At 42.0% G+C, this 13,470-nt stretch overlaps 1 protein-coding gene and 1 long non-coding RNA gene across 3 annotated transcripts in view; one reads left to right on the plus strand and one right to left on the minus strand.

The window, feature by feature from the left end:
• The window catches only part of LOC127492774 (uncharacterized), a 182,790-nt gene extending 172,481 nt beyond the window's left edge, over positions 1-10,309 (minus strand). The window contains exon 1 of the long non-coding RNA XR_007922530.2: positions 9,724-10,309. This is a non-coding gene — a long non-coding RNA (uncharacterized lncRNA). The remainder of the gene's footprint in view (positions 1-9,723) is intronic.
• Positions 8,823-13,470, plus strand: part of FAM174A (family with sequence similarity 174 member A) — a 46,160-nt gene continuing 41,512 nt past the window's right edge. Inside the window, exon 1 of one of the 2 annotated variants that reach the window (XM_002713935.5) lies at positions 8,823-9,418. In XM_002713935.5, coding sequence (XP_002713981.2) covers positions 9,006-9,418 — 413 coding nt within the window. In that variant the 5' untranslated portion in view covers positions 8,823-9,005. The remainder of the gene's footprint in view (positions 9,419-13,470) is intronic. The other variant, XM_008261970.4, reaches the window with a different exon arrangement.

The raw sequence follows: 13,470 nt of genomic DNA on the forward strand, positions 1-13,470 counted from the left end.
TCCTTTTTTTTTTTTAAAGATTTTTTTCTTAATTTATTTGAAAGATAGTTACAAAGAGTGGTAAAGACATAGAGAAAGGTGTTCCTTCTGTTGTTTCACTCCTCAAATGGCTGCAATAGCTGGAGCTGCACCAATCAGAAGCCAGTTGCTTCTTCCCTGTCTCCAACATGGGTGCAGGGGCCCAATGATTTGGGTCATCATCTACTATTTTCCCAGGCCACAGCAGGGAGCTGGATTGGAAGATGAGCAGATGGGACTAGAACCAGTGCCTATCTGGGATGCTGGTGCTGCAGGCAGAGGATTAACCTACTGTACCATGGCACTGGCCCCAGCCCCAAGGTGTTGTGCCTTGAGGAGTGCACCAGCAGATGGGAGTGCCTCTCAAATTTAAAAAAAGTGAAAAAATATTTTCACAAAAATATTTTAGACAAATAGTACATTTCTGATATAAAATTAACAACAGAATACCAATTATATATACCATATACTGTTAAAATATATGAATAAAATATACATATATCTACAGGCTCACATGGAATATTTGAAATTTTCAGGATGGTAGAATTATTGCTTCTTTACACTTAAAATTTCCAAACATTGATAAAGTAAGTCAATGAATCAGTAATCTTAACAGGAAGATGGCACTTGTATGATCCACTGTCTGAAAAGTATAAAAGGATTTTTTGTTTACTTTTAATTATTTATATATTTTTTAAAGATATAACTTTTTTCAACCTTTGCTAATGCTTACTATAACTCTAATGATATTCATCTTTCATTTAACAATAAGTCTGGGGCTGGTATTGTGGCACTTCAGGTTAAGCTGTCACCTACAACTTTGCATCCCATAGCAGAGTGCCAATTCAAGTCCCAGCTACTCTGCTTCCATTCCAGCTTCCTGCTATTGTGCAGAAGATGGTCCAACTACGTGGGTCCCTGCCATCCATGCCATCCATGCGGGAGACCCAGATGAAGTTCCAGGCTCCTAGCTTCAACCTGGTCCAGCAGCAACCATCACAGCCATTTAGGAATTGAGCCAGCTAATGAAAGATTTCTTTCTTTCTATCTATCTTTCCATCTCTTTTACTCTGCCTTTCAAATAAAAAAACTCTCTTTTTAGAAATCTATTTAGAACCAATATTTGTGCCACTTCAATCTTCTTTAGTCCCAGTTTTTTGATTTTCCTAATTCACAAATTCCAATTCATATCTGACATTTCCTATTTTACAAATGTAGTAGCAGTTAGGCAGCAGGGTCCTATTTGTAAACATCCTACTTCTCACTTAACATGTGAAGATTCATGCCAATCATGTCATATTAAACAAATGAAAAGCAGTATGCAGAATAAGTGTTTGGTCAAGAGTTTAAGACATCTACATTGCACACAGAGTACCTTGGTTCAATCCCCTGCTCCAGCTCCTGATTTCAACTTCCTAATTCATACCCTGGGAAGAAGCAATGATAGCACAAGTAACTGGGTTCATGCTTTTCATGTGGGAGACCTGGACTGACTTCCTGATTCCTAGTTTCTACCTTGCCCAGGTCTTGTCATTAGGGAGGTAAATCAGCAAACAGGAAAGTTTTCTCACTCCCTCACTCGCCGCCTCTCTCCTTTTCTTCCTCCATCCTTCTTAAAAACAAGAAAGCAGTACATGTTCATTTCCTGTAAGTATGTCTCTTCCTTTATGTAACTGCCGTATTTTAAATTGTATTAAAATTTTCCTTGAAAATGTGGCCTTGTAATATTATTTTGAAAAGTATTCTGTTATTGTTACAAAATGCAAGGGAAGAAAAAAGTGGTTTTCATGTTTATACACTGATTTTTCTTATCTACTTGCTAGCCTCTTGTTGTAAATTGAAATTTGTATCTTATAGCATTTCCATTCAGCAAGAGAATACTGTTTGTTACTTCTTATAATATGGTCAGCTTGAGATGAATTTCCTCAGCTTTCACATGTCTGAAAACATTTTTGTTTCACCATATTTTTTTGGAGAATAATTCCACTGAATATAGAATTCAAGATGTATAACATTTTGTTTTCTTTTAGCCCCTTAAAGATGCTACTGCATTATTTTCTAGTGGCCATATTTTCTGACAAAGTATGCCTTCATTTGTATTACTGTTCTGTATGTAACACATCTTTTCTTTCTGGCTGCTTTGAAGATTTTTCCATTTTAGAATTTGATGTCCATGACTTTCCGTGTCACTCTGATATAACTAAATGTGTTCCTTTTTAGTTATTTTGATCATTTGTCTCTGATCTTGATATTTTAAGTCAGTGTTTTTATCCATCAATATCCAAAAATATTTTGTAGTCACATTCTCTCTCTCCCTCTCCCTCGGCCCCCTCCCCCATCTCTCTTTCTCTCCTTCAAAACATATATATCAAAATGGGCTTAAACAGGGTAATTGTATTCCATAGTTTCACATGGACCATCCTGTTTACTTTTGTGGAGTCATTTTCTACCTCTGTTCTTGAGAAAATTATAATTTTTGTTGAGCTCTTTTCTGAATTTCTGTAAACTGATGGGAGACTATTTCTAAACCTGGTTTCCTCTAAAAATCCTGTTAGGCTTGATTTTAAGCTTTGTGAAAGTGAATTTAGAGCAGTACTGTGATTTTGCTCTCAAGCAAACCGTGAGCAACAGTGAGGCTCCCACGTTTCTTTCCCTTCCAGCACCATAGCCCATGCTGATGGCCAATTTGTCTCAGATATCTAATCCTAAAATGCACACTTATTCTTTCTTAGTTATTCTATGTTTACTCCAATGGTACTCTTCTACTCAGAATTTTGAGCTATTGTCTTTTAGATGTCTTTCTGATGCTCCAACTCTTCCTTCAGTTCTGGCTTTTCATACACTTTTCAGTTTTTGCCTCCTGCTTTACAGTCTCTTCACATTATCTTTTCTGGTCCATTGAACTCTTCCCTGTGGACTTTGGTCACCTGATATGGCAGCTTTTTGCTATTTAAAGTATGAGAGTATGAGATTCCTTCCATCAGTTGTGACTATGAATGACCGTTACAGCTGAGCCCCATCCGTTATGAAAAAACAAGGATATGTTGACACGAGGGAATATTTGACCTCTGTTGTCTAGTATGTTAACTGAACATGGAATATCTCTTAATGTTGTTCTTTCTCCTTGCTAACATAAACACAATTTTTTGGATATTAGAATATTTCCAATTGTATGCCAAAACCCCCAGGTTCCCTGGAATCTAGAAGTTGCTCTGTGAGTTGCATGTCCAGGGCATTAGGTAGGGCTTATGGACAAGCCATAGTTCCCATTGCTAGAGATATATACACACATAACTCCTCATTATTAATAGCCCGTCTCAACTGTTAGACTATTGGAGTTCAACATCCAGCTCTGCTACTTCTAATCACATGGGTTTTGGTCAAATTAATTACCCCATGTCACAGTCTCCTCAACTGTAAAAAAGAAATAGTCTCCCATCAATTTACAGAAATTCAGAAAAGAGATCAACAAAAATTATAATTTTCTCAAGAACAGAGGTAGAAAATGACTCCACAAAAGTAAACAGGATGGTCCATGTGAAACTATGGACTAACATTGCCTGTCAAAAAAAATTATGGAACATTAAAGATAGAAATAGAAGACCAAAAAAATTGGAAAAAATCTTTCTCCTGTTTAAGCCCATTTTGATATATATGTTTTGAAGGAGAGAAAGAGAGATGGGGGAGGGGGGCCGAGGGAGAGGGAGAGAGAGAATGTGACATAACTCCTTTTCTCCATCCCTTTCAGCTCTCCCTCACTGCCCAGAAGTCCTAAACACATCCTTATGAAGTCCTGACCCAGGCATCCCTCTAATCCTAGAAGAATGTGGGAGAGATCTGTAAACTTGAACTAAACCTGTGGCTTAGAACAAAGCACAGCCAAAGTCAGCTTGAGTCAGTTGACTCTAGCTTGACCAAAGACACGTGAAAAGGAAACATTGATTGGCTGCATTACACAGAGATTCTTATGGCTGAGAAAATAAACTAGAATCAAACCATGAAAAATGCTTAATTAAGAAAATAAAATCTCATAGTTATTAATAGCCCGTCTCAACTGTTAGACTATTGGAGTTCAACATCCAGTTCTGTTACTTCTAATCACATGGGTTTTGGTCAAATTAATTACCCCATGTCACAGTCTCCTCAACTGTAAAATAGAAACAATTATGAGAGATTTCAAGAATTAACTAAGATAATCACTTCATATTTGACAGCATGATATCTGGCACATTTTAGATATTTAATTAATATTCACAATTGTTATTCAGTCTAATATTGAAGACTTCAGGTTTTATTCAGCAGTCCAGGGCTTAACTGTACAGTTTCCAGAACATCCTATAAATACCAAAATCAGCATCTGCTCAACTACCTTATATAGAGTGGCATAACATTTACATATAACCTAAACACATCCTTCAGGATACTTTAAATCATCTCTAAACCATGGCTTGATTCCTAGGAAAATGTAAATGCTATAGAAATACTTATTATACTACATTGTTTAAGTAGTAAGGACAAAAAAAGTCCATGTTCAGAACAGATACAATTTTTTGCCCCAAATAGTTTCAATCTGTAGCTGGCTGAATCCAAAGATAGAGAAACCGTGAATTAGAAGGGTCAGATATATGCATTTTTAACAAGCTCTATGGTCATTTTCATTTCTAATAAAATTTAAGATTCTCTTTCCTGTTCCTCACAACCTGCATCCAGAAGTTGTCACACCCTGTTCACATCTCTAACATAGTTTCCATGAATTCACACTTTTCTGCTTCCTACATGTGACAACTAATCATTTTTATTTTGCCAGGGCTATATATTAATCTGCTTGGTTCTCAGCACTTTCTATTTTCATATGCACATAAATCCTTACATATTATAGCCTATGTAAACTTTTCAAGTTCAGACATTTTTTGAAATAACAAATAAGAAATAAGTAGATTTTTCCAGCCCTCAACAACAGTGATCTTAAGCAGGCAAAACACGTGGAAATTATTATTATTTTTTTGACAGGCAGAGTGGACAGTGAGAGAGAGAGACAGAGAGAAAGGTCTTCCTTTGCCGTTGGTTCACCCTCCAATGGCCGCTGCGGCCGGCACACCGCGCCTATCTGAAGGCAGGAGCCAGCTACTTCTCCTGGTCTTCCATGGGGTGCAGGGCCCAAGCACTTGGGCCATCCTCCACTGCACTGCCTGGCCACAGCAGAGAGCTGGCCTGGAAGAGGGGCAACCGGGACAAAATCCAGCGCCCCGACAGGGACTAGAACCTGGTGTGCCGGCGCCACAAGGCGGAGGACTAGCCTACTGAGCCGCAGCGCCAGCTCTCGTGGAAATTATTTTGCTCTTTGAAGAATACCTTATTGTTTGCAAGTCATTTTGTCACAACCATATATTCTTGTTCCTCACAGAAATAAAAAACAATTTACCCATGAGAAGATATATTGTGTTTATGCAAGATAATGTGACAATTCTCAGAGTAAAACATATATTACAATATAGGTTGTCAAACTAAGTATAAGTTTTCTAATAATATCAACATATCCATTTCCTCATCACCACTTGGCTTGAAAACAGTTGTATCAAGTACTAGAGATTTTTAGATACACACAGAAGTAGTCTTCAACAAGAAATCTGCATTGAATAACTTAACTATGTACATTCTGAGAGAATATCAATACTCCAATTTGTTAAGCAATACAGTACCTCAGCCATCTTTTATGGAAGTACAGTGACCCTCCAAATCTATCTGCAAGTTCTTCATTGGCAGATTCAACCAACTGTGCATGGAAAATAGTTGGGAAAAAAATCATATCTGTACAGGCTTATCCCATAAAAAATACAGTATAACAACTATTTATTTTTGAACATTTTATTTCAGGATATCCAATTTACAAACCAAAATTTTGAGGCAGTTAATAAAGAGTTCTCCTTTGCCCCTCAACCTACTTCTCCAATTATTAAACTCTATTAGTATACTTGTCACAATCAATGTGCTGATTTACACAGTATTTACATGATATTTAGGTATTATAAGTAATCTAGAGGTGTTTTAAAGTATACAGGAGGAAGTGCTTAATTATATGTAAATACCGTATCATTTTATATAAGAAAAAATACAATCCATGGATTTTGGTGTCTTCACGGGTTCCTGGGACCAATTCCCTGAGGATACCAATGAACATGTGGTTCACGTCCCCACTACCAAAACTCCTGTCTCAGAATTTCTGGAATATTGACTTTAACTTTTCTTTTTTAAAAAAATAAATTGCTTCTTCTGATTCTGATTCAAGTGGTTGGGAATTGCAGTTCCAGAAAGAGACCTTAGCTTGCTCTAACCATTTAGAAACATTAGTTCAACTCTTGAGATTTCACTCAGTCTCTGCATGTCCTAGTTACTGGCAAATGTTGCTGCAGTTGAGAAGTCAGAGGAAATAAATGACCACACTGTTCTTATCTGAGCCTTTCAGAGAAGAATGATGTCATTAATCATAATGAAGAACACAATGGTAAAATCAGATTTTGGAAGAAAGAGAATGTAGGTGTCCTCCCTCCTTCCTTTTTTATTGAGTTGAATGCTGGACTTTCCTGCATGTGGGAGACAGCGGCACTAAATACCAACTGTCCTCCACATACGGTTTGGAATAAGGTTTGGAGTAAGGAAAATGAAGAATAAGAAATGGCACTTTACTACCAGTAAATGGCAGTTGGAAGCTGGCACTAGGGGTGTTTCACAAATGGGCTTCTCACCCTGGAATCTAACATTAAGATTCCTGGTCCCTGCAATTCTACCAGGCAGACGCAACTGCATCTTGTACCTTCTAATGTAACAGACTTCAGAACTCAAACTGAGTTTGGTTAATTTTATCCTCACTTGAGACTAAATTTTTTGTGAAGGCAGAGACCACGTCCCATCAGTTCACCAACTGATGCAGAGCTAAGCAAAGAGCGGGGAATCTAAACAATTTGTTGAATACACAGGTGTTTAAAAACAACAAACAGGCCGGCGCTGTGGCTCACTAGGCTAATCCTCCTCCTTGCGGTGCTGGCACACAGGGTTCTAGTCCTGGTCGGGGCGCCGGATTCTGTCCCAGTTGCTCCTCTTCCAGGCCAGCTCTCTGCTGTGGCCAGGGAGTGCAGTGGAGGATGGCCCAAATACTTGGGCCCTGCACCCCATGGGAGACCAGGATAAGTACCTGGCTCCTGCCATCGGATCAGTGCGGTGCGCCAGCCACAGTGCGGGCCACGGCGGCCATTGGAGGGTGAACCAACGGCAAAGGAAAACCTTTCTCTCTGTCTCTCTCTCTCACTGTCCACTCTGCCTGTCAAACAACAACAACAACAACAACAACAAACATTAACTCTGTCCCTACCCAGATGTTTGTTTGTCAGTACCTGCTCAAGTCGGGGTTACTGTGGATGCCAGCATTAAACCTCAGAGAAGGCTTTATTCCAGACCACTGCAATAGGGGAGAGGGGCCAGAACTCAGTGGGGCAACTCGTTGTAAACGAAGACCTGGAGAGCTTTTAGGAGCTGAGATGGCAGGATCATACGCCACCTGTGCTCGCTAAGTGACTCTACCCAAAGGAAAAGTAAAGCTTCTCCTATTTTCTTCACAGGAGAGTGAAGTAGGCAGGCATACAGGTTAAAATTGGTCAGATTTGTGAACTGGAAGACCACGCCCCTGTGTGGCCTTATCCCCCTACCTGGCCACACAGGGGTGCCCACCAGCCAATCAGGTTAATTAAGCACTCCCCTTTGGAGTGGGTTAAAAGGCTAGGGCACAGTGTGCTCTGCCCCAGCTCTTCTTCCCTGGCCTCTTGCCAGGACAGGGCTTGCTGTAGCCCTGCCCCTCCAGGGTGCAAGGCCTTTGGGCCATGTGCTCTAGGCTTCCTGGCCTAGACGCTCATCCACATGGCTGGTTCCTGGTGCTTGGTATGAACCCCTATTCACCTCTCTCCCCTAAATAAAGCTCTCACTCTCTTATGCACCTTTCTTACTAAATAAAAGCTTAAAACGTACCATGCTGCCTCGTTTATCTGTGCCGGTATTTAGAATTCTTCTCTAAATATTAGGCAAGAACCCTCTCGGGCTTATTAATAGCGGGGATTTAGTAATAAGCCCGTAGTGAAATTGTAAGGCACCCCAAATTCCAGTAGCGCATGTGGCACCCCGGATAGCATTTCTAGGGAACTTTAAGGGGCCACATTTCAGGGTAAATTTTAGGGGACCTTTTCCGATTTCAAGAGGATTTTTACAACCTGAAGCCAGCACCTGGGAGAAAGTAGATTCCCATCTCCCCGTCCCCTAAACACACCCAGACACTAGGAGATAGGGACACTGTCTGCCTGCTGGAATACATTGCAGAGAGAGGAGCCTCAGGTTCTTGGCTGTGATAAGAAACTTAAATTTTCGACAGGAAGTGCTCTGAGGAAAGTGGGCCAGGGCCTGGAGGCAGAAACAAGGCCTGTTGAAAGTTTGCAACTAAGCTGACTGTGCGGAACTTCTTAAGCATCTTGCTTACTTAATCTGTTTCTGCAGATCTGCACCAAAGAATTCAAATAATAAGCTTCCTATTTCTCAGCTTCCGCATGCAGAGCTGCTGCAAACGCCACACAATCCTGTCTGTCCGCTTTCTTTGTTACCCACCTTAAACCACTCCTTTTCCTATTCAGCCCGACAGTCAAAGCACCAAAACCAACCTCAAAGTCTGAACCTTCCTGCTTCCACCAGGACGCGTGCGCAGTCGGCCCCGCGCCTCTGACGTCACTGAGCGCGCCCCGCCCTGACAGGATAGCAACCGACAGCGTCTCTAGCAGCAGCGGCCTCTGAGATGCACGAACTTCCGGTTCTCCCAGCAGCTGCCGGCGCCGCCGCCTGTGCCACCTGTCAAGGCCCGGCCTGCCTCGGTCTCCTTCGCGCCCATGGTGCCTCCTGCAGCCCGGGCGGCGGGCCCGGCGGCTCCCGCGTGGTGAGAGGGCGGTCCAGGGACGATGAAGGCCCCGCACTGCTGCTGCTGCGGTCTCGGGCGCCTCCTGGCCCCTGTCCTGGTCCTGCTGCTGCTGCTGCCCGCGCTGAGCGGGCCCCTGGCGGTGCTGCTGCAGGCCGCCGAGGCCGCGCCGGGCCCCAGGCCTCCGGAGCCGCAGCCACGCACGCCGCCGCCGGGCCCCACCCCAGCTCGGCCTGAGGTCGCCGGGCCGCGGGGCCCCGAAGGCGGCAATGGCAGCAGCCCCGGGGCGGGGCTTGTGGCCGACGAGGTCGCGGGGAAGGCCGGGGAAGGCTCCGTGGGAGGCGGCCTCGCCGTGAGCCCCAACCCTGGCGACAAGCCCATGACCCAGCGAGCCCTGACCGTGTTGATGGTGGTGAGCGGCGCGGTGCTGGTGTACTTCGTAGTCAGGACGGTCAGGTGAGGCGAAGCCTCGGTGGGTTCCCCCGGGCTGCCCTAAGGCAGAGTCCCGAGACCAGCGTTGCTGTCTTCCTGCCCCCTGCACTCGGGGCTGCGGCCGAGAATGTGAGGTGGACGCGCATTTCCTTGGGGGAAGTTTGATTCTCCAAGTAGTAGCCGCAGCTTCTCCGCGCCCCACATCTCATCCTCTTGCCCGAGGCCCGCGCCAGTGCCTGCGGTGGAAGTGGGTCCCTTGCGTTTCGGCCACTCGCCCTGGTGATGCTGCACCCCCCCCCCCCACCCTGTTCGTGTCCCTGGGTACCTACCTGGCCGAAATTTTGCCTACAGACTCCTCAAAGGCAGGGTTACTGTTTCGTGGTTGGTTCAAGACGTCTTTGCACGGTGTGGCCACTCAGTACAAAGTTTCTCTTTGGGATAATCATGCAGAAAGGCCTCCTGGCTATGTTATTTGTATAAAACTTAGAAGAGCAGTCCTCCCTTACCATCGCTGTTTCTTAGTGTTGGCCGTTAACCTGCCCTTGAAGTGATTGGGTGGTTAGCTATGCAGCTGGGCTCCGTGGAAGCCTTGGCACACACAACCAAGGCCTCCCTGTGAACCAGAGCCGCTCAAGAGGGGAGCTGAGGACCAGCTGCTGTAAGCGCAGAGGGCACGTTGTAAGGATTGCAATGGTTTGTTGTTTTCCAAAGCGATTCACCTTTCGCCCCATAATTACCTACCTAGTCTCTGATGCCTTTTTTAAACATGTAGTTAAAATCAATTATTTAAACAGTGCTTCCAGTTAAGCAAGTCATTCTTAGGAATGGGAAAGGGACAGCATTTGATTTTTAAACTGCTGATGAAGAAGTGCAGTGTAAACTAGTGGTCTCTGGCACGTGGTCCATCCAGGGAACCCCTGGGTGCTGGGTTCCAGAGGCGTTTATGACATCAAGAGTGTCAAGTTGTTTTCAAAATAAATCGTTCTCTTACGACTTTATAAGATATAAAAAGGTCATTGATACCTGTTTAGAGTCACATTGCCAGTTAAGAGACTTCTTGTTCAGTTTTGGTGTAGTATACAAGAATAATGTCGAGTATCTGAAAAGGCCATTAACATGCTTTTCCCTTTCTCCAAGTTCCTATCTGTATGGAGCTGGGCTTTCTTCACATCTTTCAACCAAACACATTGCAAATTATTTAATACAGAAGTAAATGTGGAAATTACTTTTTTTTCTGTTCCTATTGTATTTCTGTCAGTTTAAGTAGATATTGAACAGATTTATGCCATTTTCATATTATATTACCCTGTATTCAATATTATTTTAGATCAACAAGCATTTAGGTGTTTTCTCTCATATAAATAACATGTTGAATATATATAAAATTCACACAAATAAAAGTTCCTTAGACATCCTGAATAATTTTCGAGAATGTAAAGGAATTCAAAATGCTAGAACTGCTGTCGTGAACAGTATTACTTGAGCAAGATACTATTGGTTCATAAAGACCAACAAATGTAGGCCCACTCACTTTTAATGGGGAAATTGGAAAAAAATGTTTTGGAGCTGTTATAGGCATAGAGCAACTGAGTGTTATATTTGTTACACATATGAGTAAGACGATAATTTGGGGAGACTATGCCCCTCAATTGTTTTTGTTTCTAACTCTTTTTAAATATTTATTTATTTATTTGAAAGGAAGAGTGACAGGGAGAGGCAGAGAAAGAGAGAGAGAGAGATCTTCTGTCTGTTGATTCACTGCCCAAATTCTGGCAACAGCCAAGATTGGCCCAGACCAAAACCAGGAGCCGGGTACTCTATCCAGATCTTCCATGTGGGTGGTAAGAACCCAAATACATGGGCCATCTTCCCCTGCTATCCCAAGTACATTAGAAAGGAGCTAGATCAGAAGTTGAGCAGCAGGGACTCAAATCACCACTCAGAGATGGGATGCTAGTGTATCAAGTGGCAGCCTAACCTGCTGCACCACAATGCATCCCCTGCCTCTGCCTTGTTTATAATATTATATACAAATGTTTGTTGTTGATTTTGTTATTCACTGTTGTGAAACTTGGAAGGACGTAATCTTTTTAATCAGATTCTATTGGGTGACTCTGTAATATGGCATATGAGAACAACCAAATTCTGAACTATGGCTAGTAAAAGCTATTCTTTAACCAGTATCTCACACATCCATGCCATCCAAGTCCTAAATTTAGTTGGCTACCGAACTTCCAAAGCTTGATTGATGCTAACAATGCCTGGGTGATGTTCAGAACTCATAATTTCCCTTCCAGATTATGGTTTTCATTCTCATTTTGGTAAATGCTCGCTTTGGCCCCCACTTCGGAAGTATGTATGACAGCACATCAGCATTAGTTATTTGTGCCAAGGGGACAGAATGAGCCCAAATCATCATTTCCTTAATCAGTGTGAGGTGATACATAGAATATTTTGCTTGTGAAATTTTATCATATTGATATCCAAGAGACATCTAAATTGTTTTGTTTTAATGTAATTCAATCATAATGAATATGCACGAGGAATAACTCCCACTTAGGGTCTAGACTAGAAATAGTCCTAAGAACAGTCAGATTCTCTTTGTGGGCACTGAAAAGTACATGCCTGGAACACAGTGGAGTCAGAGGAGGCTTCCTAAGATAACACTTCATATCTTTCAGAAGAGGCCCACTGTCTATCTTCATACTGTATTCCCAGCACTGAACATTACGTACAACTTATTATGGGCACTGAATAAATGATTTCCTAATGAATGAGCCTTCTTAGATAATTATTCATATGGTTGCATAGTTAGGGGGTGACTGGAAATTTAAGAATTGCAACTTACTGATAGAACAAAGAAGTGTGAAGATCTCAATTCTCAGATTTGATTTATTTCCTTCCTCTCTAGTACACTCTTTCTATAGTATAAGGCTAGAAAAATAGAAATCACTCTAGAGGTTTGTTATTTTTTTAGCATGCACATTATATTATCAGTTTGAGGCATAATTTTGTGAATAATGGACCTTGATTTAAAATTTTTTTTAGCAGTATAATTATTTATTTATTTGAGAAACAGTGTTAGAGAGAGAGGGACAGAGAGTGAGGTCTTCCATCCACTCATTCACTCCCTAAATGGCCACCACAGCTAGAGCTGTGCCAATCCGAAGCCAGGAGCCAGGAGCCAGTTTCCCATGTGGGTGCAGGGCCCAAAGCACTTGGCCCATCTTTGACTGCTTTCCCAGGTCATCAGCAGAGAGCTAGATCAGAAGAGAAGCATCTGGGACACAAACCAGCACCCGTATAGGACGCGTCACAGGCAGAGGCTTAACCTACTATGCCACAGTGTGGGCCCCAAAAGCAGGGTATTCTTTGTTGTGCATGTCATTGCTGCTTTTTTGTTTTTTATTGTGTTCTATATTAAGAGACCAAGGCTTAAATCAGAATCCATTCACTTTTTTAGCTTTACAAATCTTTGTAAGCTTTAACCTGTCCAGTTTTGGAATCCCTCCTGTAGAATGGGGATGAAAAGGTATTTGATATGGTTGAGATAAGCATGACATTTGGGACACAGGTCCAGGCAGTATTTGCTCAGTAGCCCAGTACTGGGTACTTGGCAAAATAAATATTCCTGCTTCCGTGGCACGTACACATTGAAATTACAGAGGAACAGTCACTAAATAATCACATAGATAATAATAAAGAATTACAGGATGCTTTGAAAAAACTTAAATGCAGGCCCTATTAATGTTTAGTATATAGGAAATACACAATATTAATTTCAGTTGAATGGCTACCCAAACCTATAAGCTGTCTTTCAAAGAAACTCGTTTTTTTACTGAAACCTTACCTTTCAGATTTTACACACAATCCCAATTGCTAGCAGTTAGTAATTGCTATTTTGTGTGTCAGATATAGCGTTACATACTTTATGAGCATTTTTAATTTAATGCTTGCAAAAACCTTTAAAGTAAGTAAGGTTATTCTAATTGAAGAAGTTGAAGCTGAACAAGTTTACATAATCTGTGCAATGGCACACATACAGCACCTGTCCAAACTCAGCTCTGTCTGAACCT

This window comes from Oryctolagus cuniculus, chromosome 14, assembly GCF_964237555.1.
Source record: "Oryctolagus cuniculus chromosome 14, mOryCun1.1, whole genome shotgun sequence".
Classification (NCBI taxonomy): Eukaryota; Metazoa; Chordata; class Mammalia; order Lagomorpha; family Leporidae; genus Oryctolagus; species Oryctolagus cuniculus.